Below are 27,735 nucleotides of genomic sequence, written 5' to 3'. Positions count from 1 at the left end.
TATAAATGTTTTGCCTGTTTTTCTCCCCCTCGACCTCTACCTCTCACTTGCTTCTTGTGTTCTATTATGCTCACTCTCTCCTTGTTCTTCCCTCTAGGGCACGCAGTCCCGTCCGTTCTGCAGAGCACGTTCCACGCGCATGCCTGCGAGGAGCTCTTCAAGCACCTGTGCATTAGTGGCACGCCCAAGATCCGCCTGCACGCTGGTCTGCTGCTAGTGCAGCTCTGTGGAGGGGAGCGCTGGTGGGGTCAGTTCCTCTCCAACGTCCTGCAGGAACTGTACAACTCCGAGCAGCTGCTCATCTTCCCCCAGGACAGGTGAGCTTTTACGATCCGTCTGAGGCGCTATATCTATCTACTAGTAATGCAGGATAAAATCCAATAGTTACAAATCGGGATATTGTTTTTGACGATGTATCATTTTGACAATATCGCAACATTATTTTTGCGCTAGTTTGCTTTACCTGCATCAAATCTCCATTACTTTTCCTTCATAGCTTCTTCTCTGTCTTTTTAAATAGGGAGCCGATTCATTTTCGCAGCACTTTGACTGGTCAAAACTCATTTTCTCGTGGCGCTCTCTTGTCCCTCTGCAGCAGACGTATGGTGAGCAATATGTTTGCAACACCGAATCGCAATAAAATCACAATATCGATTCGCAATGCATATAGAATCGTGAAAATCGCAATGCGTGTCGTATCGGCACCTAAGTATCGCCATAATATCGTATTGTGAGGTCCCTGGCAATTCCCAGCCCTACGATCCACTTCAGTCCTTTATTTAGATCGATTACACCACACTGACAAACTGTAGCTCCTTGGAAACAACATAAACCGACTACTGCCCATTTTGAAGTTGGATTCCATAAAGAGACGTCTTTGTTGTCACGTGAAGATACTAATGGGTTTGAATGTATCAGAAGCACCCATCCAGACTTATCGATTTTTGTGTTTTACCATGTTTCCGGAGATTGACCGTGTCCTCTGTGTCCTCCCTCAGAGTTTTCATGCTCCTGTCCTGTATCGGTCAAAGATCCCTGAGCAACAGCGGTGTGCTGGAGGGGCTGCTCAACCTGCTGGACAGCTTGCTGTCCCCCCTACAGCAGCCCCGGTCGGCTACCCAGCGCAGGACTGAAGGTGGGCTAGCCGGAGGGTCCCTGGGCTGGGGCTGGCAGCAGGGATGGGGGGCTGGGGGACTCCCTGGCCCCAGCACCAACACCGGCCTCCCTGGACCATGGACTCAACCAGCAGCCTATGAGTGTGTGTCTGTGTGTGCGGCAGGTGTGTTGGACGTCCCCATGATCAGCTGGGTGGTGATGCTTGTGTCACGACTGCTGGACTACGTGGCCAGCGTGGAGGACGAGGCGTCTGCAGGCAAGAAGCACCAGGGAGGGAAGGAGAGGGAGCGTACCTTCACAGGTAGTGTAGTGTAGGCTAGGGCGGTGTAGCTCTCCGATGAGATCTGGCACTGATGATTTATGAGGTCAAGAAATCCCAAAGTGATCTTGTTTTGTCTCCCCGATTTCCCCTTTTTTGACTTATGCATGTGGCTTTTCTCATTTTCTTTAAGAAACAGCCTTGTATGAGTGACGTTATAGGCTTAGGAGAAACCTTATTCTATTACCCTTGGTTTTGAGTGGCTATGAAGTTAAGTTATTACAATATTTCTTCCGTTTTGAGCATCATGAATCCTTTTAACAGGGTAATGCATATTGATTTGGAACTCAAAACACAAGTCTAACATGCCTTTTTTCCGTCTCTCTCTCCAATGAATCAAGGTAATCAGTGGAGCTTTATAAATAACAGCCTCCAGTCCTCCAGCTCCAACAGATCAACCAAAGGCAACAGCAGCCTGGACCGTCTGTACTCCCGCAAGATTCGCAAACAGCTGGTGCACCACAAACAGGTAAATGTGTCCAAATCCAACATTCGTTCCATCTCAAAAACGTCAGGGAGTTGTGTGTATGCCATGTTTTTTCATACCTCATGAATCTGTATTTGTCACAATTATGGGATTCTCCAGTGGTGGATAAAGTACCCAAGATGCCTTAATAGAAAATGACTCGAGAAAGTTAGCCAGAAAAATACCAACTTGAGTAAAAGTATTTGTTTTTAAATATACTTAAGTATCAAAAGTAAATGTAATTGCTAAAATAGTTATGTATAAAAAATAAGTGTAAATCATTTCAAACTCCTTATATTATGCAATCCAGACAACACAATTGCTTTTTTTAAATTTACGGATAGCTAGGGGCACACTCCAACACGTAATTTACAAACAAAGCATTTGTGTTTAGTGAGTCCGCCAGATCAGAGGTGGTATGGATGACCAGGGATGTTCTCTTGATAAGTGTGTGAATTGGACCATTTTCCTGTCCTGATAAACATTCAAAATGTATCAAGTACATTAATGTATGGAGTAAAAAGTACATTTGTTTTCTTTAGGAATGTAGTGAAGTAAAAGTTGTCAAATATAAATAAAGTACAGATACCCCAAAAAACGATTTAAGTAGTACTTGAAAGTATTTTTACTTGAGTACTTTACACCACTGGGTTTCTCCCTCTTATTAATGGCTTCGCCTGACGTCTCTGCATGTAGTAGGTGGTCTGTGCAGTGTTTATATTTATCATGCCCTTTTCATTGTAGCAGTTAAATCTATTGAAGGCAAAACAGAAAGCTTTGGTGGAGCAAATTGAGAAGGAGAAGATCCAGAGCAACAAAAGCTCCTCGTACAAACTGCTGGTGGAGCAGGCCAAGCTGAAACAGGCCACATCCAAGGTGAGGATTTCAGAAACTCTGAAAAGGAAAGCTTTCTGTTTTGACTGATCAATCTGGAAATGGAATGACTACGAGTTAAGTAATTCTATTTCTAGGCTTTTCTTCATCTTGGGAACACAAGAATATAAAGTCAAATATCCTCAACACTGCATGTTTTGGGGCCAACTTTTCACAAGTTACAACAGATCTGCATACACTTAAGCATAACTTGTGTACCTAACACACTTACACAGGTTACAAGTATGCTAGTTTCAATAGTGATCGATGAAACCATGTGTATTCATCGACTTCCCCTGCCTGACATTTGCCTTTCCATCTCTCCCCCTCCATCTCTCGCTCTGGCAGCACTTTAAGGACCTGATCCGTCTGAGGCGTACAGCCGAGTGGCCTCGCTCCACCCTAGACACAGAGGCCACCGCCGCCAAGGAGCCCCCTGAGGTGGAGCCTCTGCCCTTCACCCTGGCCCATGAGCGCTGCATCTCCGTGGTACAGAAACTGGCCCTCTTCCTCCTCTCCATGGACTTCACCTGCCACGCAGACCTCTTGCTGTTCGTCTGCAAGGTATGCACAGCCACAACTTCGAGTTCAGTTGAATAGAGGGCACACTTGATGTTACCACTGTTAACTCGAAATGACACAATGACAAGGTTCCAGTTTAACAAAGTTTACTATCTGTATGAACACACTACAAGGTAGCCATTACACTCAAGGCTAGGTCCATCAACCACTAGACTTCCTGCGCATGCGCACTCTTGACTGAGTGAAAGCCCCGTAATAACAGAAATATAGGTATACTTAAAACATGAACTTAACAATCTCCCCCTTTTCTTTAAAGACAAATAAAACATCAACAACATAATTAAATATCCAAGTATTATTCAAGATCCCCATTACAAATGGGTTGTTTGACAGTTTTTATTTGTATTACTCAAGCTGCCACTTTCCATTACTGAGAACCTGTAGGAGCAGAAGACTGGATGCTCCTTTTTTAGTCAGACAGTCAGCAAAGCTGTTCCTTTGTGGTCGACCACAGAATCCGCTGGATTCTCTGTGCTTGAATAAGTTCCTTGATGCTGCTAATCTCAAAGTCTTTTCTCTGTGACAGACTTGGTTGACTTCACAGCATCAACTAATGAGTAGTTGTCAGTGACACAAACTACAGGTAGAAAGTGCCGTTTTGTCCCACCAGTGTTAAGCTCTGAGAATAGAGTTGCAAGAAAGATAGCATTGTCAATTCGATCCGCAAGAGCAAGGGTTTCTCCAGCAAGTGTGCTTCGGACGACCCTACTGATCCTTTTTGACTGCCAACAGATAGGTGAGAATCTTCCTCCTTCACCCATTAACACGATTAGATGTCCACCTTGTGTGCCTCCATCTGTAAGGTTCCCTAGCGAAGCATCACTGAAGACAACTAGTTTCAAAGAGTCATCTTTTACAACATGCTGAAACTTTAAAGTCACTTGTTGTGATTTCAGTTTACGAACAACTTTGTTTGCCTCATGAATGGTTTGTACAGTGGCGTGTTTTGTGTTAGATGCCAAGTTGCATCCATCAAACATTACATCAGGTCTACTCTGTCTCGCAACCCATAATATTTGTCCTATCTTTGACCTCAATTGACCAGCTTCAATTCCACATAGAGGGGAATTCCTTTGTACGGCTCTTGAAGAATCCATGTGGATGGGTTGAAGATTCTTGATATAGCTCTCCTGGTGCATCAGTATTTTTCCATCAACTGTAATAAACTCTATGCCAACATAACAAAAATGATCATGCTCCTCACGGCCAACCTAGAAAACAGCTTTGAGGTGTGGAATCACAGTTGAAGCAAAGGTCTGTGAGCCACCCCAGATAAAGTCATTTTCCCACCTGTATTCAGCATTGTTGCCTTGACTTTGTTGTACCAGTAGAGTGATGCATCTGCCAGTCCATACACACACTTTTTTAGTTTCCAGTGTTCCTTCGCTTTTAGCTTCAGGCGGAGGTTGGATGTGAATGTCCCTTGATAGCTCTGTTCCCTGCAAAAAATCCAGATTTGATGTCTATGGAATTAAGTTTCCATTTTTTTCTGGCAGATCACTGACATCAGCAATCTGAGTGACTCTGAGGCGCATGTCGGTGAGTGTTTTGGGAGTTCTTTAGCAGCCAGCTCCTCAAAACCTCTAGCCACTAGACGTGCTTTAGGCACTATTCCAGTTAAGGATTCTTTAAGGGTACACACCCACCTGGTTGAGACGCATTTTGGGCCAATGTCTTTGACTTCCTCAAACACTCCATTTTTCCTCCAATTACTGAGCTCATCTAGCTTAGCTGAGTCAAATGACACGTCCTTTGTTTCAAGTACATCATCATTTTGAATGTCATCCTGTTTTTCTCGATTTTCCATTGGTTCAATTCTGATATTATCTACAAGTGACAGGTCAACCGACCCTGTTGTACCAGAAAGTGTAGCTCGTTCAGAGTACTGCAAGTTGTACCAGTTCTTGTGTTTTGCTTTTCCTGCTCGTCCAATGACGGTTGCTGTATGTGGAATACCACTTTCTCTGTCCATGTATTTAACAGTTTGTCCAGTTTTCAGATTGGAACAACCATGTTGTCTTAACACATGTGGCTGTTGTTGAATGTTTTCCTCATTTGAACGCTCAACAGTATTACCTGTGGCATGGTTGAAGGTCTCTGCTCCATTTCCTGTGTCAGTTTCAGTGTCCATATCATTGGATGCGACATCTGGTAGGTTTGTGTCTGTTACTGTGTCCTTTTTGTCATTTTCATTAGGAGACTGATTCTCAGCAACAGCCCCTCTATCTTGTTGATCATTTACTTTCCGCAATCTTGAGTGATGCACCCTGACAATGATGCCTCCGTGCCTCACAAATATCACCACACCATCTTGACCAATGACTACTCCCGGTCCTTTCCACTCTTGACAGTCAACTCGTTTGTAGTACACTTTGTTTCCAGTTTCGTACTTCTCATCATCATCATTCCCTGAACTGCTGAGTAACTTCTGAAGTCTGTCAACTGTAGCATGTCCAAACTGTTTGTGAAGCTTTAACAATACTTTGTGTTTTTCTTTAGTGTTCATGTGCTCTGTGACTGTCAGAATCTCCATGTGCTCTGTGTCAGTCAGAATCTCATTTTTGCATGGACTCTGTGTGATGTCTTTGTCTAAAATGTTTACACAATAGTGGCCTGAGGTAGTAAGTTCAAGAGTCACTGGTTGTTTAAACATCACTGCCTTGTCATTTTTGATGTCTAGTACAGCCTCTGCCTTCTTGAGGGAAGCTTTGCTTTATAGTAAGGGGATATCTGTAGGGACCACCTCTGTTTCAATGTGACACATAGTCTGACCAATTTTTGCTGGTATCTTAACTCTCTTGGTAGAATGGACAATTCTCCCATCTCCAAATTTGAAAGCTCTGTTGCTTGGTGTGTCAATCATATTTTGTACTTCTTTCATATTTAGTTCACTGACATAGCTATCAAGCCATTTTGCACCACACACTGTCCGTGTACATGTAGTATCAATCACAGCAGATCCTAAGGATTCAACTATAAAACTCTCAGTATCAGAAGCAGATTCATTTGAAAACAGTGGAATGTTACACTGCTCTATCTCTGTTTACATTTTCCTCTGTTATTTTAACTTGTTCATTTTTATGAGGACAGTCTTTAACCCAATGCTAAGTGCTTTGACAAATAGCACAATTTGATCTCCTTCCATATTTGTCCAGTGGATTTGTGCCGGGAAATGCCGCCCTCTTCTGGTTGTCTTGAGAACGTGACTTGTTGGCACCTTTTCTCTGCTGCTCAGTGTAATATGCTGCGTCACTCACTTGCATTCCATCTGTTATTGGCGCGACAGACGTCTTTTCGCCAAATTTTTATTGCCATTGATGCAACAGTCAGCACAGTACAAGCAGTCAAAGCCAACTGTTTCTCCCTACCATCTAGACAGGCAGTATCTAGCAACTTGAAAGCTAACACTGCATCCGGGAGAACCATGTCGTACTTGCGCATCATATTGTACCTCTGTTCGAAATCATTGATGTAGTCCGTCATTGCAACCGAAATATCTCTCCTAACACTGTCAAAGTTTGAATATGCCTCGTAGGCACGCACGGTCTTTCTCGTCTTTAAGAAATACAGAATCCAGTGCTGTGATCAAAGTTCCCATACCGTCATCCTTGTTCAAATCCTCAACGGATATTTCCAGTGCTGTATCTCTCGCTCTTCCCTCGAGCGATAATACCACCGCAAGTGCTTGCTTTTTCACGTCCTTTTTAAGTAACCCATGTCCATATTGCAAGTTCATTTTCCCAACTTTCTTACGACCTCTTCTCGTCGAAGCCAGGTGGCACATTGTAGTTATTAGCCATCCTCTGCTACCAATGTTAACTTCTCTGCGCTACGGATCCCTTTAGCGGGATCATTTTCCTAAACAACCGCTGAATTGCAGGGTGCAAAATATTACTAACAATATTTATAATCATGCAATCACAAGTGAAATATACCAAAACACAGCTTAGCTTGTTGTTAATCCACCTATCGTGTCAGATTTTGAAAATATGCTTTGCAGCGAAAGCAATCCAAGCTTTTGTGAGTGTATCAATGCTACAACAGCTAGCCCCAAATTAGCATGGTCACGAAAGTCAGAAAAGCAATAAAATGAATCGCTTACCTTTGATAATCTTTGGATGTTTGCACTCACGAGACTCCCAGTAACACAACAAATGTTCTTTTTTTCCGATAAATATTACTTTTATAACAAAAAAACGCCATTTGGGTTGCGCAAATTCAAAAAAGTATCCGTAATGGTCGTAGAAACATGTCAAATGTTTTTTATAATCAATCCTCAGGTTGTTTTTAACAAACATAATCGATAATATTTCAACCGGACCGTAACCTATTCAATAAGAGAGAAGAAAAAAAATGGAGAGCTACCCCTCTCGCAGGACCTAATCAGAGGACGCCTGACTAGTTTTGAAAAATCTCGCAAATTTTTCTAAATAAAAGCCTGAAACTATGTCTAAAGCCTGGTCACAGCCAGAGGAAGCCATTGGAAAAGGAATCTGGTTGATACCCCTTTAAATGGAAGAAAGACGGGCCAGGAAACACAGATTTAAATTTCAAAAAATCACTTCCGGGTTAGATTTCAGGTTTTCGCCTGCAGAATCAGTTTTGTTATACTCACAGACAATATTTTGACAGTTTTGGAAACTTTGGAGTGTTTTCTATCCTAATCTGTAAATTATATGCATATTCTACGATCTGGACCTGAGAAATAGTCAGTTTACCTTGGGAACGTTATTTAAAATTAAATCAATCTGCTACTACTGGAGAAGATGGATTTGGTTGACTCTAAATGGCTACTTATGCTGATCACTGTCTGATTTGACTTTGCAGGTCTTGGCCAGGATAGCCAACGCCACCAGGCCCACCATCCACCTGTGTGAGGTGGTGTCGGAGCACCAGCTGGAGCGTCTGCTGCTGCTGCTGGTGGGGACAGACTTCAACAGGGGGGACATCTCCTGGGGAGGGGCCTGGGCCCAGTACTCCCTCACCTGCATGCTGCAGGACATCCTGGCAGGTAGGGGGTGCTGCTACAATTCAATTCACACTTCATTGTGAACACTGTTTTCCAGCAAAAGCTGGTATCCAAGAGAACAATAGATTTGGGGAGTCCTTGCATTGCTGGGAGTCTGTTCGTTTTGATTTCTCCCAGCACTAACCTTGTCCTGTCCCCTTTCCTCAGGGGAGTTGCTGTCCCCAGGGTCCCTAGATGGTATGGACGAGGGGGCGGTGGGTGAGGAGGCAGGGGCATCGTCGTCCTCATCAGGGATAGACTCTGACTCCCTGGCCCAGTCCACCTCCATCCCCCAGGTGGAGACCATCGATGAGACCCTGGTTCCGGATATCATCGCAGGTACTCCTGGGACCTCCTCTGTTTTCCAAAGTGCGTTGGTAGGCCCGTCCTTGACAATATTTTACACATGGCCCCCCCCCTCGAATGGATGCATTTGTGTTAAATTGTTTTTCTTTTTTTCCCCTTTTAGCTAGCTGCATCTTTATTTTAGTATTTTTTTCAGTGTTTTATTTTAAAGGAGACTATTGAGAGCTTCTCTAACCAGTTTGATTCTGAGTGGACTGTTTGCCTTTTGGAGGGGGAGTTCAAACAGTGTATCTTCATTGCATATTAGATATCCAGATGTTTCAAGGGGTGGTGGTTATTTTCTAATAAGACTAAGGGGATTTAATCTGTGAAAATTATGCTACGTGGTACTATCACAAATCTTCATTCCCTAGACGACATCAATGATTTACACAAAAGCACTTATATCACGTCTGAATTTTGGCTAAAGTTGTCAGATTGCGGATTTAGTGGGCAAACATCCATTGTTTGGACTCCCTCTCAACTGCAGAAATAAATGTTTGTAGGCCTTAAAATTGCCTAGTGACTTCATAAAAGAAGGCCTCTGAGTTTGCTGGTTTTAGTGTGCTTACTTGGCAATATTAAAGCTCTTTTCGTTATCCAAAGGTGCTCCATCTCTTTCATCTTTGGAAAAAGATAAAGACATTGACTTTGACTTGCTACAAGACCTCATGGATGTTGATATTGATCCTTTAGATATTGATTTGGAAAAAGATCCCCTCGCCGCCAAAGTCTTTAAGGTATGTAATTTGCTTGACTGACCTTTTTCCTGTTCCACTCCTCTCTCCATGCTCTCTTGCATTTCTGTTGAGTTCAGTATTGACACAATCACCTCGGGTTAGTACATGAACTTAAATTAACCCCACTGATCAATGATGTAGCTATACAAACTTCGAACCATAGTGTTCAACCTCTTCTCATAATGCATTTTTTAGATAACATGTAATACTGTTATCTGCAGTCGTATTGAATCCCTCCCCAACACCACCTCCGTCTTAGCCTTGCACTCTAATTTCTCAGAAACTTTCCAATTTAACTCCGCTCAGGCGTTTTGAGTCTCAAAGCAATTTATTGTATGTAGACCCAATCAATCAAACTAGCAAACTTGGGGAAGTATTTCTCCTCTTCACTCTTTCTTTTCTTTCTGAAAACTCCACCATTGCATGCAATTGAATGTAATGTTAATGTGTATGTAATATTATACCGGTAGCTAGCATCTGACAAGAATGACTGCATTTGCGTTTCCCTTTTCTCTCTCTTCCTACAGCCTATTAGCAGCACCTGGTATGACTACTGGGGTGCTGACTATGGCACTTACGGTTACAACCCCTACATAGGGGGCGTAGGGATTGCTGTGTCCAAGCCCCCGGTTGCTGCCGAAAAGCCTGGGTCTCAAAGTCTCTCTGTATCTGTGTCGCAAGGTAAGGGCTCATTTATTATAATTTTTTTGGTTCCGGATATCAGCTCCCAAACTGGATTCCACACTTCTGCTTCCTTGTACTCCAGCGTGTTCCATGCATGTAAAGGAATATGTTCCACCTTTTAACCCTGACCTTTTGTGTACTCTAACTCAGCTCTGGACGCCCGCCTGGAGGTGGGGCTGGAGCAGCAGGCTGAGCTTATGCTCAAGATGATGGCCACTCTGGAGGCCGACTCCATCTTACAGGCGCTCACCTCAACGTCCCCCGCAGGTATAAACCTACCGAAAAAAAGTATTTATAGATGTTTGGTCATGTACACTTGAGTCTTGGGAAAAAATGTAAAGACTTGCGAAGCATCAAAGATGGCTGACCCTTGTCCCTTCTCTCCCTTCAGTGTCCCAGGCATCCAATGGGACGGATGATTCTCTGCTGAGGGGTCTCCGTGGGGGCTCCCCACCAGGAAGCAGCCTAATGGTACAGGCCTCCTCCATCCCCATGCTGAGTGCCTGCTTCAACAAGCTCTTCTCCATGCTGCAGGTGCACCACGTACAGGTCAGTCACCAACAGACGGTATAGTCCAGGGTCTCTGCTACTCCAGAAGACTTGAATGACCTGTTACACTTCACTCTGTTTTTTACTTCCCTCTACACAGTTTTGTAATGATGTGGCAGTAGAGGTAACGTACTGTACCATTCTCTAGAATACGTTGGATACCCTGGATAAGTGGATTTGTAGATGAAGTGTTCACATGTGTTTCTGCCTTAGATGGAGTCTCTGCTGCAACTGTGGCTGACCCTCAGTCTCAACTCCTGCTCTGGGGGCACCGAGGAGAGTGGATCAGATATTTTCCTGTTCAACGCCAGCAGAGTGCCCACCATCCCACTCAACCAAGGTCAGAGGTCACCCTGTGTGTGTCTCCATTCACTCCCTTTCGCCGCTTAGCTCTCAAACCACTGGATTTATCTTGTGTGAATCATTCACTGTTTTCCTTTTCACGCGGGGAAGTGTATGTTAAACTGCCGTCTCCTGTGTTTCCCTGCAGCCTCTATCAACAGTTTCCTGTCGGTGCTAGCCTGGTACCCCAACACCTCCCTGAGGACCTGGTGCCTGGTGCTGCACTCCCTTACCCTCATGACCAACATGCCCTCCAGTGGTAAGTCCACCATTCTTAGGGTTTCACTCTCAAGACAGTGTCTGACAACTCTGACTGACGTTTCCCATTTGAGGATTGCGAAATAGTAAATCCATATATTGAATATGCAGTGTAACCGAAGATGTAAATGAGGCCAAAGGACTTTCAATAGTACTCCTTTTTAATCAAGTGTGTTTTGGTCCTGTGCGTCTCTGTCCGCAGCCTCCAGCAGTGGGATGGGAGCTCATGAGAGCACGGCCCAGCAGATGGTGTCGGACCCTACGCTGGTGCACGTGCTCGTGCGTTTCCTGTCTGGGAGCAACCCCCACGGCACCAGCCAGCACAGCTCCCAGGTCGGCCCAACCGCCACCCAAGCTATGCAAGAGTTCCTCACCAGACTCCAGGTGCACCTCTCTTCCACCTGCCCACAGATGTTTAGTGAGTTCCTGCTCAAACTAATGCACATCCTGTCCACTGAGAGGTAGGTTGTTTACTCTAGAGTCATCAAAAGCAGCTTTTGTTTCACCCCAGCACTTAAGACGCGTAATTCAAATGATAACTAATCCTCGTCTTCAATTTAATCTGTGTTCGAGCTGGGCTGGAACAAAAGCCATCCTTTTGATTCCATCACAAAATAGTACAATGATTTGTTAGGAAGCACCTTCTTCAACGATCCTGTCTTTTCTCCTCCGCCCGTCCTTCAGGGGTCCGTTCCAGTCAGGCCAGGGTCCTCTGGACGCCCAGGTCAAGCTGTTAGAGTTCACCCTGGAGCAGAACTTTGAGGTGGTGTCAGTGAGCACCATCTCCTCTGTCATCGAGTCCATCACCTTCCTGGTGCACCACTACATCACCTGCTCTGACAAGGTGGTGTCCCGCAGCGGTTCAGACAGCGCTGTGGGTGCCCGTGCCTGCTTCGGAGGCCTTTTTGCCAACATCATCCGGCCCGGCGACGCCAAGGCGGTGTGCGGCGAGACCACGCGCGACCAACTCATGTTCGACCTGCTCAAGCTGGTCAACGCCCTGGTCCAGCTGCCCCTGTCGGGCGACCGCGAGTTCAGCGGGCGTCTGCCGCCGGCGGGCAGCGGGGCGTCGGACAGCAGCGTGTCGGACGAGGAGAAGGTGTGCGGCAGCAAGGAGGGGGCAGCGGGGGGGTCCTCCCCTAACCAGGGCCCTGCGGCCGGAGTGGCTGATCTGGTGCTGGCCAACCAGCAGATCATGAGCCAGATCCTCTCGGCTCTGGGCCAGTGCAACAGCAGCGCCATGGCTATGATCATAGGTAGGCCTTATCCTCACACGCCCCTTTTTTAGAAAACGTTTATTTAGAGGGATCCCGGATTAGCGGATAAGATATTGAAGTGCTTCTTATTGATAACGCTTTACCTTCCTGTCTTTAGGTGCTAGTGGTCTCCACCTGACCAAGCATGAGAATTTCCATGGAGGACTAGATGCCATCTCTGTAGGAGACGGCCTTTTCACCATTCTCACCACCCTGAGCAAGAGGGCCACCTCGGTGCAGGTTATGCTGCAGCCCATCCTCACCTACATGGCCTGTGGGTACATGGGCAGACAGGTAAGACTGAGCTCAGCCATGACCGAACGGACATCATTGATTTGGTCTGTTTTTAGAGATTTACTTGTCAAGATTAAAAACGATTGAGGAAAAATATATTTGCTTTAATAGTACTTCAGTTTATTAGATTTATAATTGTTTGACCTGTGGATTCTGAAAGTTTTTAAATCACAAGCAGTCTTTGTATTTCTCCCAGGGTTCCCTGTCGACATGCCAGCTGTCTGAGCCTCTGCTCTGGTTCATCCTCCGAGTGTTGGACACCAGCGAGGCACTTAAGGCATTCCACGACATGGGTACACTCACACACCTACATGCATACACAATTGGGAAATATCCTTGTTCAGGTATACTGGACTGTCAATTAGACTTAACAGCTTGTGTTTGTATTTGACCTGTGTGCAGGTGGGGTCCAGTTGATCTGTAACAATATGGTGACCAGCACACGGGCCATAGTGAACACAGCACGCAGCATGGTGTCCACCATCATGAAGTTTCTGGACACTGGTCCAGGGAAGGCTGCAGATGGCAGCCTCAAAGCCCGGGTCCTAGCCGCCGAGCCCGACAACGCAGAGGGACTCCACAACTTTGCTCCGCTTGGTAAGTGGAGCTTCTCCTTTCGTGTTGAATAGGTTCTCTTGTGTTTTTCCCTTTGACCTCTATGTGTTGTAAAATGGGAATTGTGTCCTATTGAATGCTGTTTGTCACTCTGCAGGCACCATCACTTCCAGCAGCCCCACGGCCCAGCCTGCTGAGGTCCTCCTTCAGGCCACGCCCCCTCACAGACGGGCGCGCTCGGCTGCCTGGTCCTACATCTTCCTGCCGGAGGAGGCGTGGTGTGACCTCACCATCCACCTTCCTGCCGCCGTTCTCCTCAAAGAGCTGCACATCCAGCCACACCTGGCCTCTCTCGCCAGTGAGTACTGCACCACGGCCCTGCTGGGGGGTACTAGTGCAGACGAGTTGTCTAAATAGGAGACTGAATTTAATATAAAGAGTTCAGCAAAATCTTTTGCAATGCAATTACCTTAGTTGTCTAATTGATCATTTAAGTGAAAACCAGCAGGACTGCAGCTCAGGTACCAGCAAGAGAGCTGTGCCACTCTGCTTTAGAGCCTTAAGGGCACATTGTCTACTTACCCCTTAAGCATAGTTTTCCTCATGACTAACTTATTTCACCCACTCAAATATTAACCTACCGCTGTCGGCTATAGTGCCATTTTAAATATGCAAAACCTTTTTCATGCTTCTATCAAACACAACACACCATTGTGCCAGACAGTACCGGTTGGTGAAAATAAAGTTGAACATATTCCACCATCTATTATCGCTAACCCTGACGATGTCCCTTTTGTCCTCTCGCCAGCCTGCCCTTCCTCGGTCTCGGTTGAGATCAGCGCGGACGGGGTCAACATGCTGCCTCTGTCCACGCCCATCATCACCAGCGGCCTCACCTACATCAAGATCCAGCTGGTGAAGGCCGAGGTGGCGTCCGCCGTGTGTCTGAGGCTGCACCGGCCCCGCGACGCCAGCACCCTGGGCCTGTCCCAGATCAAACTGCTTGGCCTCACTGCCTTTGGAAACACCTCCTCAGCCACCGTCAACAACCCCTTCCTGCCCTCTGAGGACCAGGTCTCTAAAACCAGGTACAGACATACTTGCCCTTACAGGAACTTCTTAAATGTTACTTGAGAGTAAAAAAAATAATAAAAATAAATGAAACACCAGTAGTGTCACAGCAAATCTCTCTTTCTTGCCCACTCTTTCTCTACTAGTATTGGCTGGCTACGTCTGCTCCACCACTGTCTTACCCACGTCAGTGACCTGGAGGCCACGATGGCCAGCGCCGCTGCCCCCACCGCCAACCTGCTTCAGACCTGTGCCGCCTTGCTCATGTCCCCCTACTGCGGCATGCACTCGCCGAACATCGAAGCCGTGCTGGTCAAGATCGGCCTGCAGTCCACCCGCATCGGCCTCAAGCTCATCGACATCCTGCTGAGGAACTGTGCAGCCTCCGGCACCGACCCTACCAGTAATTAGCCGCCGCATGAATAAAACGCTCATTGATCACATTATAATTTGTGTCATTATACTTCAATCAAAATATCTTGTCCTTCAGCTCTGTATGTCATGGCACTATCGTTTGAGTATTGTTTATATATGGACATCAATGGCTATTTTGTGATTTTTCTGTCTTTTCTTAGACCTGAACAGTCCCCTGCTCTTTGGAAGGCTCAACGGTCTCTCTTCAGACTCCACCATTGACATCCTCTACCAGCTGGGAACCATACAAGATCCTGGGACTAAGGACAGGTAAATACCCCCTTAACATCTACTGATATAGGTGTTGAGCCTAGTACTGCTGGATCTATGTAATCGGGGTCTGTGAAAGCGGTTCTCGATATGTTAATATTGACCTTGTAATCCCCGTGTCTCCCTCCAGGATCCAGGCCCTTCTCCAGTGGGTCCATGACTCATCGCTGGTGGCGGCCCACAAGAGGAGCGGCCCCTTAGGCTACATGCGCCAGAGCAGCTCCTCGTCACGGGAGTATGGCCTCGTCATGCCCTCGCCCTCCCACCTCCACTGTGTGGCGGCCATCTTGTGGCACAGCTACGAGCTGCCCGTGGACTACGACCTCCCAGTGCTGCTCAACAGAGAGCTCTTTGAGTAAGTGTTAAGGGCCGTTCACACCAAGGACTGTAACGATAACTTTAACGGGAAAATATATATATTTATAATTGTAGTGAACAGGAGCGTTCACACTAAAATCATAACTACAAAAAGAGTGGATAACGAGAGCTTTAGTTTGGATCACTTTAAGAGCGATTACTTTTTTTTTTTCTGTCCCTCCGACGATGAAACATTGACAACCAATCAAAAACGCCTTCTATTGAAGCGTTGTTGATTCTAGGTGCACGAGCCTGCTCGGAGAGAAGGCAGAGCTCACGGTGAGCTTGCCTGAATTACTGGGCATATGTGAGCGTATTGGTTGCGACATTAATTATAGGACGACTTGGGAGGATGGTCCACGACAAATAGCGCGTGAGGAGGCCATATTTTCCGGTGGTAGGCCTTATCTTTCTGGACCTAGTAAACGGACCCATAACTGGTCCAAATGGTTACATAGTCAGGCCTAGGCTGTACGAAGTTATTTCAGCATGAAGCATTCAGAACAGGACTTTTGAGCAGTTACTCAAATGCGTCTACGTCACTGCAACTTACAGCTCCATAGACAATAGTTATGTACTCACTTGACAACAAAAATACGTTCCTCGTTGCACTGTTGTAGCTTAGGTGTAATAATTTCCTTGTCTAAAATCGAAGGCTTGGTCAGTGTCGGGGAGCGCATCAGCCTGGAGGAATGCACAGACCTGCCGCTTCATAATCTGTAAACTTTTTTTTTTTTTTTTTTTGCACGGGTAAGTATTTATAGCCCTACTATTTAGCTGAAGAATAGCCTAATATCAAGCTAATATTTAGTTTCTTACTTCGGCTACACATCTCTAGCCTCTCTGTTCCAGTGAGCAATAGGCTGTAGTCCACACAAGCTTCTCCGCTATTCCTCTATGTGAAATCGCAGGAAAAGCTGTAAGCTACTAAAGCTATAGGACATTTATTTCAGCATCTTTTATACTAGGCCTAATAGCCTTTTTTCGTGGAGGGACGCAAGCTTTCTCTTGCTAATTACTAAATGTAAAATGGGCCAAGTGAACTGTTGCACAGGACAAACAGATGAGCACACTGAAAAAGATCCAAACGAATCACTTGAGCAACGAGGCAAGCAATGCCATTATGTAAAAGATGCGCAGGCAAGTGTGATTTAAAAAAAACAATTGCTACATTTACATGAGTTTCTATATTTTTCATTACAAGTTCATTGACGTATTATTTGCAGTTGTCACTATGACAATTGAAACACCCGGAAGTACAGAATGGTCTTGTTACCACCTGACTAGGCAGCGTGCAGTAGTAGTAGTAGTAGGACGCGTTGATCCGTTGACTGATGGGTGTACTGCAGAACGATCAGCGGTCAGCTGGTGTGGATGCTCGCCAACGGTTTATGGTTGTGTATAATATATCATTCTAGTTATTGTCCTTGGTGTGAATGGCCCTTTATCCTGTCAGGAGAAAAAAAACACCGGTTCTCTCCTCTACTCTGTGGCGGTGTGCTCTTTCTGTGACGTCGTCGAAGGCTAAGCTGAGCTTTCTCATGCTTTGAGCCGTCAATGTTTGTAGAACATCTCGTTCTTTGTCGACTGGGGAGAATACAGCTCCCTGATGTTTTCAACCTCTAGATGAATTCTATAGTTTCTCCCATCCCACCCCTCTTGATACTGTATGTCTTACCCATATCCTCTGCGGACATGAATACTGCATTTCTACTCTGTAAACATGAATACTTTACATCGAGCAGGGAATGCAAAGTAAAAAAAAATACCAATGTCTAACCTTTGGCTCCTTCGATCTCCAAACGACACATACAGACAGAATTGAAAAGGATTCATATGAAGGTTTCGTATTTTGTAATGTTAGCGGGAAAGATGTCAGTCCAGCGAGTGGCGCTTGCTTTGTTTATACCATTTTGTTTCCTTCTCTCCTGTAGACTTCTGTACAACTGGTCCATGTCCCTGCCGTGTAACATGGTGCTGAAGAAGGCAGTAGACAGCCTGCTCTGCTCCATGTGCCACATCCATCCCAGTTACTTCTCTCTGCTCATGTCCTGGATGGGCATCGTGGCCCCGCCCACCGCCGCCCAATCTCAGGCCCAGCACCGCCTCTCCATGACGGACGACGGAAAGAAGCAGCACGACCTCAGCAGCGCCAATGCTAATGCCACCACCAGTGCCGCTGCCGCCGGCCTCACCGACGACTCCAAGCACGCGCGGCCGCCCATCGCCCTGTCCGAGTCGGAACTGGCCACTCTGGCTTCAGCCTCCCAGTCACCCGGGGCAATAGAGCAGCTGCTGGACTCGGGCCTGCCCTCTCTGCTAGTCCGCAGCCTGGCCGGACTCTGCTGTGGACTCCTGGCTGCCGCTGACCTGCCCCTGCCCGCCACCGCCCAGGCTGAACGACGGCAACACCATCACAACCACCACCCCCACTGCTCCTCCTCTTCCTCTCAGAGCAGGGTGCCCCTGTCTGCAGAGCTGGCAGCCCCAGTGCTGCGTTTCCTCACAGAGGTGGGGAACAGTCATGCCATGAAGGACTGGCTGGGTGGGCCTGAGGTGAACTCTCTGTGGACCGCTCTGCTGTTCCTGCTGTGCCACTCCAGCGCTAGCGCAGGGGGAGCCAGTGGTGGCCAGGGGCACACGGGAGCCCACTCTGCTGCCTCCGGTGGTGCGTGCTGCCCCCCTCCTCCGCCCCCACCCCTGCCCTCTGGGTCACGCTACTCTCTAGCCTCCTCGTCCCGGGGCAGCGGGCTCACCACCCAGCAGAGGACAGCCATCGAGAACGCCACAGTGGCCTTCTTCCTGCAGTGCATCTCCTGCCACCCCAACAACCAGCGGCTCATGGCACAGGTCTGGTGGAATGCCTTGACGACACACATTTCCACCTGACCAACAGTATCTGTGATGGTTTACTAACATGTGTTTACGGTGGTTTCTCCCTCTCCGTAGGTGCTGTGTGAGCTCTTCCAGTCGGCCCCCCAGCGTGGAAACGTGCCCATCTCTGGCAACATCTCCGGCTTCATCCGCAGGCTCTTCCTGCAACTCATGCTGGAGGACGAGAAGGTCACAGTCTTCCTGCAGTCGCCCTGTCCGGTGGGTAATAAGTTTATGTAGGCTCTGATCTCGGATCAGCTCTCCATACCCTCAGTCCTAAACTTAACCATAACGTGGGAAAATGTCAAACTGACCTTAATTCATAATCTTGGAGCAATTTAATTATCCTACCTATGGACTTGAATTGGAAAGGAATAATGCTGTGATGTGATATCCCCAGGTGGCCACAAGGGGCCAGCCCAGCAGTACAGACAATCCCTCCTCACTCGAGGCTTTCCCCAGCCTGATGCTTGTGCTGATGCTTGTCGGAGAAATGGCACTGCACCTCAGTCACATTAATGCGCCATCTTTCACCCTCCTCACTGATTAGTTGTCCTGAGTGGAGTTTAGAGAGCAGTCACGGTGGTGGGGGGGGGGGGTTCAATTGTCTAAAGCTTATTTAATTTTAACCTCCTACCTCTCGTTGTCCTCATTATTATGCCCCATCCCGTTTTTGATGATATACATGGTGTCAGGGAAGGGTGAGGGTCATTCCATGGACAAGGTGAAGGATGGCTGTTATGCCGAGAGGTTTCTGATTATGCACAGCGAGACTAGCCTACATGTACTCTAACTTAGGAGGTCGTTTGTGTGCTAAATTACACAAGGAGTCCTGGGAATCACAGCCGTGAAGGTTAATCATGTATGATCAGTAGGTGATTAATAGCAGGGGGGGGGTCTACATGCTCATGTGTTTACGCGTTAGGTAATGTCATAGTCCACCTTCTTGTGCCTTTACCCCCCCAAATTGTTTTTACTTACAGTACCAGTCAAAAGTTTGAACACACCTACTCATTAAAAGGTTTTTCTTTATTTAAAAACATTTCTACATTGTAGAATAATAGTGAAGACATCCAAACTATGAAATTACACATGGAATCATGTAGTAACCAAAAAAGTGTTAAACAAATCAAAATATATTTGAGATTGTTCAAAGTAGCCACCCTTTGCCTGGATGACAGCTTTGCACACTCTTGGCTTTCTCTCAACCAGCTTCACCTGGAATTATTTTCCAACAGTCTTGAAAGAGTTTGGGATGAGTTGCGGTCCAACTCATACCAAACCATCTCAATTGGGTTGAGGTCAGATGATTGTGGAGTCCAGGTCATCTGATGCAACATTCATCACTCTCTGTCTTGGTCAAATAGCCCTTACACAGCCTGGAGGTGTGCTGGGTCATTGTCCTGTTGAAAAACCAATTATAGTCCCACTAAGCGCAAACCAGATGGGATGACATATCGCTGCAGAATGCTGTGGTAGCCATGCTGGTTAAGTGTGCCTTGCATTCTAAATAAATCAGTGTCACCAGCAAAGCACCATCACACCTCCATGCTTCACGGTGGGAACCACACATGCTGAGATAATCCGTTCACCTACTCTGTGTCTCACAAAGACACAACGTTTGCAACAAAAAATCTCAAATTTGGACTCATCAGACCAAAAGACAGATTTCCACCGGTCTAATGTCCATTCCTCGTGTTTCTTGGCCCGAACTAATCTCTTCTTATTAGTGTCCTTTTAGTAGCGGTTTCTTTGCAGCAATTCGACCATGAAGGCCTGGTTCACGCAGTCTTCTCTGAACAGTTGATGTTGAGATGTTACTTGAACTCTGTAAAGCATTTATTTGGGATGCAATTTCTGAGGCTGGTAACTCTAATGATCTTATCCTCTGCAGCAGAGGTAACTTTGGGTCTTCCTTTCCTGTGGCGGTCCTCACGTGACAGTTTCATCATAGCACTTGATGATTTTTCCGACTGCATTTGAAGAAACTTTCAAAGTTCTTGTTATTTTCTGGACTGACCTATCTTCTGCATACCTTGTCACCTTGTCACAACACAACTGATTGGCTGAAAAGCATAAAGAAGTAATGAAATTCCACAAATTAACAAGGCATTCCAGGTGACTACCTCAAGAAGGTGGTTGAGAGAATGCCAAGAGTGTGCAAAGCTGTCAAGGCGGCTACAAATAAATATAAAATATTTTGATGTAACACTTTTGGTTACTACATGATTCCTTATGTGTTATTTCATGGTTTTGATGTCTCCACTATTATTCTACAATGAACAAAATAGTAAAAATAAAGAATCCCTTGAATGAGTAGGTGTCAACTTTTGACTGGTACTGTACATCAGGCTTTTTCAGATCTGCAAAAAGTGAATGATGTACTCTGTAGACTTGCTCAACATTTTCAATTCATCAGCATTGTAATTGTCATTTGATCTGTGATATTTAAGAAAGGATCACTACATTTCTCCCTAATCTGAATCTCACTGGCGGGAACTTTGACATTTTGATTTGCTGTCAATCATCGGTTGACTTTTTATTATGCTAGCGACCATACCAAGATATGGGTTCGTGAACATTATTGTTCCTATGAGACGTGTATTAGACTTGCCTAAAAGCCAAGGTGCATGTTTCAAACAGCATTTTATGTTACATCATCTTAATGGCTTCTGCTGCCAGGCTAGTCACTGCAGTGTAGAGTTGTCAGGAAAGGGGACTGAGTGACGGTTGTGTTTGGAGCTGCAGTGACTTGTCCAAGGACCCTCAGTAGCCGAGCTGTGCTCTGGCGACACCACCATGCCTGTCGCCTGCAGGTCGCAGAAGGCGATGGATGTCGTGAACATGTAACATTCATGCTGAATGAGAAGCCTTGTCAACTCCAATAAAGGTCGAGGCAGGAGTGATGGAGTGGGAGGTCTTTAGCCAAGGCCGGCCTCATTCAATCTCAATGTGGCCCTGCGTAGTGCTACTGAATCTTTCATAACTTGCATCTCTCTCGTAGTCATGATCATTCATAACATTGGTGGTAGTGGTTTTGTGTACTTGGTCTGTCCTAATACTTCTCTTCCGTCTTCAGCTGTACAAGGGCCGCATCAACGCTACCAGCCATGTGATCCAGCACCCCATGTACGGAGCAGGGCACAAGTACCGCACTCTCCACCTCCCCATCTCCACCACCCTGGCTGAAGTCCTGGACCGGGTGTCTGGTACGTCTGCTGCCCCTACCCATCCGTCACTATTGATGGGAACGGAGTTATGTAAGACGCACTGAATCCAATTTTTCTTTGCGCTGTATTAAATAACTCCTCTCTCTTTTCTAAAATAGTCGTTGGGCCCAGTCTCTCTCTAAACTAACCCGGCCTGTCCCCTTCTCCTTAGGGGGACGATGTCCACACCTATAATCTCAGGGAGCATATAGGCTATGTCCATTAATTTGACAAGCATTTCGTTGCACCTGCGAAAATATCTGCATATCTGTGTACGTGACCGGTAAACTTTGATTTGTGATGAACAGCAGGTGAAGTGTGTTACGCAACATTGATGGGGAATTACTTTAAATATTTTCCTCGTAGCCCCATCAACCTCCTCAATATTATGTGGCCCTCAGATAAAGTGGAGCAGGGTGTCCTGTGCCACTCAGACAAACCCTCCTCCGACAGCCACAGACACACGGGATCTGAATGGCGGGGGAAACCCGCTCTCCGTACGCCGCTCGCCATTCAAGCATTTTATCCCCTCTCACTGGGTCCTTAAATGTTTTAAAAGCCAGCCGTATTTGAAGTTAATGCACCATGTCAGCACCTCGCACATTGTCGGACACACACACACACACACACACACACACACACACACACACACACACACACACACACACACATACTCAAACATCACAACTCACACGCGCACACACAATCTCCCTGGGCATAAACATTGACCTTTTCAGGCGACTGCTGCGTCCGCTCACATCTCCTCATTAGCATGAGTATGGAAGAGCGTCCCTCCATATTATTTTTCCAGCAGGTGGAGATGGCGCTCTGATTAATGGCTACGGAGTTGATCAGCTGGTGGCAACTGCGTTTTAGAGAGAACATCAGTTGAAACGTACACCCCCGTCCACAAGCCTAACATAGTGGCAGTTAAATCACACACCCTCATGCCCCGGTCTTTAACCCGGCTGGTCCACTCTGTGATTGAAATAGCCCCTGTGTGAGCCGATGCACTGATTTATTAGTATTTATTTTGTTGGCCTTTACCAGAAGTCCCAGAGTTATGTAAGAAGCACTGAATCCAATTTTTCCTTGTGCTCTATTAATTAACTCCTATATTTCCTAAAATAGTCATTGGGCCCAGTCTCTCTCTAAACTAATCTGGCCTGTCCCCTTCTCCTTAGGGGGGACGATGTTCACACCTATAATCTCATGGATTAGAAATGCCCTCCTAAAAACATGCATCCCCCCCTCAAAACATGATCAAACAGTAATATAATCGCAGATGGGAGAGGTGTTCAATTTAAGGCATTATCTATTGTTAATATCAAGCGCGTGTGGTGGTGGGCTCCAGCTTTGTGACGGCATGGCAGGGTTAGCTGTGCGGCTATGATAAGTGGTTCTCCTCCCGGGACCTTGAGAACACCAGATGGAGTCCTGATACAACAGGGCGTTATGAGGCTCTACCCAGTGAGGGAGGGGCAGGCTTAGTTAATAATAAAGCACAGCCCAGACCGCTAGATACAGCGAGCGCTAGCCAGGGGTATTTTTAAAGGAGCCTGCGTTAGTGGCCCTTGGAATTGCTAATAGCAGATTATCTAGCCCATCTTATCTGAACTCTCAGGGAATGGAGGACTGAGATGGGCCAACGTCTCATTGATTGCGTAGCCTTGTTTGTGCATACGTTAGGGTTGATGTCAATACTTGTGTGCACTTGACCAGTTGGCCACTGGCGACTGAGGCTGTACATTTTATGTACAGCCTCTTTCACGTGACTTGTTACCGAAGGGTGGCTCTAATGTGCCCCGTCTCGGTCTCTCCCCTCCATCCCTTATTCAGACACTCCCAGCATCACAGCAAAGCTGATCAACGAACAGAAGGAAGACAAGGAGAAGAAGAATCAAGAGGAGAAGGAGAAGATGAAGACCGACAGTGGTTTCCAGGACAACTACAGCGTTGTCGTGGCCTCAGGTACACGTTTTGGCTCTCTCCGATCTGTCAGCTTATCGTGGTGGGCTTCCTCATCCCTTCCTTCCCACGCCTGCCAATCATTATGGCTTAGCAGGAGTAGATTAATTTATCCTGTTGCACCAATTAGATGGCAAGAATTGTTTGGCTGGTAGCTGGGCTTCCAGCCCTATGTTGAGCTCCTGCACCAAATGTAAAGGAAATGATTGGGTTCTTTGTATGTGTAAATAAGTCCTTGAATATATATCTTTTTTTTTTGTATATGGACAAATGACTAAATATCCCATTTATCTTGAAATATTGAAGGTGTTTGGTAGATGAGAAGCATTAGACAGAAGCACACCTCTAGCATCACATTCCCTAGGATGTAAAAGTACAATTTTACGTGATAAAATGACCGGTGTGTGTTTCCCTCTCAGGCTTGAAGTCCCAGTCGAAGAGAGCTCTTTCCACCCCTCCCCGTCCCCCTTCGCGGAGGGGCCGTGTGTTGAGCGACAAGCTGACATCCTCCTCAGGTGTGGATCCCTCCGCCAAAACGCTCAGCGTGCCTGTCTTCCACCTCTACCACAAGCTGCTCCCAGGTACTGTACACACACACACACACACACACAGTTGTCAGCTCCCCTCCTTCCAGCACCTCCCTCTGCCAAGGGAAGCCTATTGATCCGACCTGCTTAATGAAGCTGTGACCTCCGTCTCAGTCAATTCATTGAGCCAGTGTGTGTTGCTGGGACCCTGGGGTGTCCAGGTAAATGTCCATTTAACTTTTGATACTTTCGATGTTGTTACTTTTAGACATTGTGTCAATATTGAAAGTCACAGCCAACCAGATCCAAGTATTACCTAACTCTGGGAAGATGAGCAGAAACATGATCAGAGCTGGGTTTGCAAAGACACAGATGTACTAAGACAAAAACAGCACTCCATCCATGATGTCTTGTCTTCACATGTTGTCATTGTTATCTAGGTCACTAGCCTTCATGATACATAGCTGTCATGTATTTCCTGTCCCTCTGGGCCTGGTAGTGTGACCACAAGGCTTTGGTTCCTCACTGTGAACACTGTCTCATCCCCCCTCGACCCCATAGGTCAGCCCCTGCCGGCAGAGATGACACTGGCTCAGCTGTTGACCCTGCTTTATGACCGTAAGCTGCCCCAGGGCTACCGGTCCATCGACTTGACCGTCAAGCTGGGCTCCAAGGTCATCGCCGACCCGGGCCTCTCCAAGACGGACTCGTTCAAACGGCTCCGCACCGAGAAAGGTATTGTAGAGCACGCACGTACATACAAGCACATGCTTGCTTTCAAGACATATAAACACATACACAATCTCACACTCCTACCTCCCTCTGCGTCTGTCATTTTTCTTCTTGCTCTGCGGTTAGTGTGTAAAGTGAGCCCCGAACGTGTCTCTCCACGCGTCCCCTGACAGCCCATTCCACAGCGCGATTAATGGCTCTCCCCTTTCACTGCCATCTGTTTCTCTGTCTGAGCGCTGGGCCTCTGTCTCGTGAGATGTCATAAGGTGCCATTACCAGTCTCTGGAACGGGTGGGCCAGTGGGAGACGCATACTCACTCTGCTCTTCTTCACTGTGTTGCGTAATAGGGCTCAGGAAGCAAATGTATATCCAGTTCTACAATGACGCTGTACACTAGTGGTGTCCAACTCATTTTGCACCGGGGGCCACATTCGGTCTTCAACGAGGTCTGGAGGGCCGCGCTTCAAATTGTATATATTTCCTTGCAGTCAAAATTTGCATTCAAAAAATCTATAATTTTCTATGCTACTGTTTAGCGTTCGTTGAGGTGATTATTAGGGAGCTGGACAGTCAAACTATGAATGTAGGTCCATTTATTTTTTCTACACAATTTTGATTTGGAGTCATTTGCATTTTAACGTATATTGAATTTGTTTGGCACACCTGCTGTACGCCTTTTCTGGCTCTTGGGCCAGGGTTTACTGGCCCAAGAGCTATTATTTTACGATCATAAATTGGCCTCAATGACTTCACTGTAAGAGAAAGGTGGAAATGTTTGCTGTATGTCAAAAATTATTTGGATCCAACTAGTGGATCTGAGTTTGGACGAGGGAATGGAGGCTTGAAAATGGCGCATCTTAACTTCAGTAAATACAGGCCAGTCTTTTTCCATCAAATTCCATTTGAATGTAATTTTGTTTTTTTGGTCCCCCTTGTTATCCCCTATTACCTGGTATTCCTGCTTCGAAAGAAAAGCTCTTGATGCTTGAAAGCTCCCAGTGCAACCGGACCACCCAATCAGATTCCACCCTCTACTTTTCAAGCCCTGCTTGTTCCCAAAGCTGTTTTAGCCATTAACATTGAGGGAAAGCTTTTATACAAGATTCATGTCCTCTGTAAATGTCACTATAACATCTATATAAGATTCATGTCTGATCATGTCTGATTACATCTATATAAGATTCATGTCTGATTAGATTTTATACTAACACTACGCTCCATGTAATGATTTCACATGGCGTGGTAAATGTTATTAGTCACCCTTTTTAAGGATTGCGTTGGAGCAGGATTTTAGGGGTGATGCTACTAGATGTAGCCTCCCCTCTCCTAGCTTTGACGGTCAGTACCAGGTCACACATGATAGCATGGGGGGGGATACATTTTGGGCATTACGATATGACAGCCGGCCAGAGCAGTTGATGTCTTAGTTTGATGTCAGCGCTAGTAATGTGCAAACCTAGTCAAATTGTTTGGTTGCCTGGTTCAATAATCCAGTGATTTTTACTAGCTACGCAAACACCGTCTTTAGGTGCCGTCTCAACCAAATGTTGTACTAAATGCATTCAAATGGAACTAATGGTTGACAAAATAGTCCAAATCTAGTTGTTTGCTCTTACAAATGTGTTAATACGTGTGTGTGTGTAGTCCAAACGCATCAGATCTTTTGTTGTTGTTAAATTCACTTGTCCCTGTGATTCCATACCAGTCAATTCAGGGCTAAATTCAATGTAGTTTCCACTAACTCTGTGGTAAGATATTGTTTGCTTTACACCAAAACCTACCTTAGTGCCCTTTTCTCTCTCGCTGCAGGCTGGTTGTTCTGTTGTGAAAAGAACCCATGCTTGGTAGCGCTCATCTCTCTTTCCGTCAGTGTGGATATTAGATGTTTTTGGCCGTTGACAGCCTATATGCCGCCCCTGGGGCTAATTGCTAACACCACCACCTACTCTGCATGCAGTGGAGAGCGTCAACTCCTACCTGCAGTGCACCATCTGCTTCCTCAACTCAGTCACACTGGATGACTTGTCTGTCCCCCTGTTGGGTGAGATATTTTAAAAGGCAACTGTCAATCAGTTCAGCCAACCCACTACTAGAACAGTGGTCTGTTAGTGGTTACCCAAGATGGTAAATAACACCCTGACCTTTACCCTGACCCTTAACCCTGCCTGACGGAGCACACAACTACCAAGAAGGTACATAAAACCCTGACCCCTGACCCTAACCTTTACATAAAAACCAAATGGCACACTTAGTTTTATAGTGCACTACCTTTTGACCAGGACCCATAGGGTGCAATTTGGGACACAACCAGATACTTCCTCTTTTTTTCTTTCCCAGTGACCTGTGTGTTATCTGCTAATGAGTCTGCCCAGCTCCAAACCCATTTCACCAAGACTGTCTTCAGCCAGACACTAACCCACCTGATTAGGTCTATGATTGTCTTCATTGAACCGCTTTAGTTTAACCTCTGTGCACTCTGGAGTTCAGATAATTAGTTGAGGCGTATAGATTAGAAACGATCTGAAGCATGCCGACGGTGTATATTCAGCATATTCTGTAGTCTAGGGTAAAGGAGCACTTTATGTAAAAGGAATGCAGTGCATACACATTTTCAACCTGTGTTTTGTCTTGTTGTTTTTGAAAGCCCATTTCTCTGTGCGCTGAACCATATACTACAGTGCCTTCGGAAAGTATTCAGACCCCTCTGACTATTTTCACATTTTGTTTCGTAACAGCCTTTTTCAAAAATCCTCAGCAATCTACACACAATACCCCATAATGATCAAGCAAAACGTTTTTTAGAAATCTTTGCAAATGTATTAAAAATAAACATACCTTATTTACGTAAGCATTCAGATCCTTTAATATGAGACTCGAAATTGAGCTCAGGTGCATCCTGTTTCCATTGATCATCCTTGAGATGTC

The 27,735-nt window shown here is 46.1% G+C and overlaps 1 protein-coding gene across 21 annotated transcripts in view; it reads left to right on the top strand.

Annotated features, from left to right (window-relative positions):
- LOC129851277 (baculoviral IAP repeat-containing protein 6-like) overlaps positions 1-27,735 on the top strand; it is a 143,749-nt gene that overhangs the window by 40,920 nt on the left and 75,094 nt on the right. For 8 of the 21 annotated variants that reach the window (XM_055917720.1, XM_055917705.1, XM_055917730.1 and 5 more), the window contains exons 30-58: positions 98-317; positions 999-1,417; positions 1,777-1,904; positions 2,646-2,777; positions 3,123-3,338; positions 8,184-8,367; positions 8,533-8,733; positions 9,316-9,449; positions 9,977-10,130; positions 10,284-10,400; positions 10,525-10,682; positions 10,896-11,022; positions 11,173-11,283; positions 11,485-11,743; positions 11,967-12,538; positions 12,657-12,832; positions 13,011-13,125; positions 13,235-13,429; positions 13,545-13,745; positions 14,196-14,475; positions 14,605-14,861; positions 15,034-15,142; positions 15,273-15,497; positions 17,434-18,349; positions 18,449-18,592; positions 21,453-21,582; positions 23,422-23,553; positions 23,970-24,131; positions 24,639-24,812. In XM_055917720.1, the coding sequence (XP_055773695.1) occupies positions 98-317; positions 999-1,417; positions 1,777-1,904; positions 2,646-2,777; positions 3,123-3,338; positions 8,184-8,367; positions 8,533-8,733; positions 9,316-9,449; positions 9,977-10,130; positions 10,284-10,400; positions 10,525-10,682; positions 10,896-11,022; positions 11,173-11,283; positions 11,485-11,743; positions 11,967-12,538; positions 12,657-12,832; positions 13,011-13,125; positions 13,235-13,429; positions 13,545-13,745; positions 14,196-14,475; positions 14,605-14,861; positions 15,034-15,142; positions 15,273-15,497; positions 17,434-18,349; positions 18,449-18,592; positions 21,453-21,582; positions 23,422-23,553; positions 23,970-24,131; positions 24,639-24,812 (6,348 nt within the window). The remainder of the gene's footprint in view (positions 1-97; positions 318-998; positions 1,418-1,776; positions 1,905-2,645; positions 2,778-3,122; positions 3,339-8,183; positions 8,368-8,532; positions 8,734-9,315; positions 9,450-9,976; positions 10,131-10,283; positions 10,401-10,524; positions 10,683-10,895; positions 11,023-11,172; positions 11,284-11,484; positions 11,744-11,966; positions 12,539-12,656; positions 12,833-13,010; positions 13,126-13,234; positions 13,430-13,544; positions 13,746-14,195; positions 14,476-14,604; positions 14,862-15,033; positions 15,143-15,272; positions 15,498-17,433; positions 18,350-18,448; positions 18,593-21,452; positions 21,583-23,421; positions 23,554-23,969; positions 24,132-24,638; positions 24,813-27,735) is intronic. The other 13 variants (XM_055917842.1, XM_055917851.1, XM_055917868.1 and 10 more) reach the window with 10 other exon arrangements.

Source organism: Salvelinus fontinalis, chromosome 1, assembly GCF_029448725.1.
Source record: "Salvelinus fontinalis isolate EN_2023a chromosome 1, ASM2944872v1, whole genome shotgun sequence".
Classification (NCBI taxonomy): Eukaryota; Metazoa; Chordata; class Actinopteri; order Salmoniformes; family Salmonidae; genus Salvelinus; species Salvelinus fontinalis.
The sequence above is the reverse complement of the archived record's forward strand: the minus strand, read 5'-3'. Positions and strand labels throughout refer to the sequence as shown.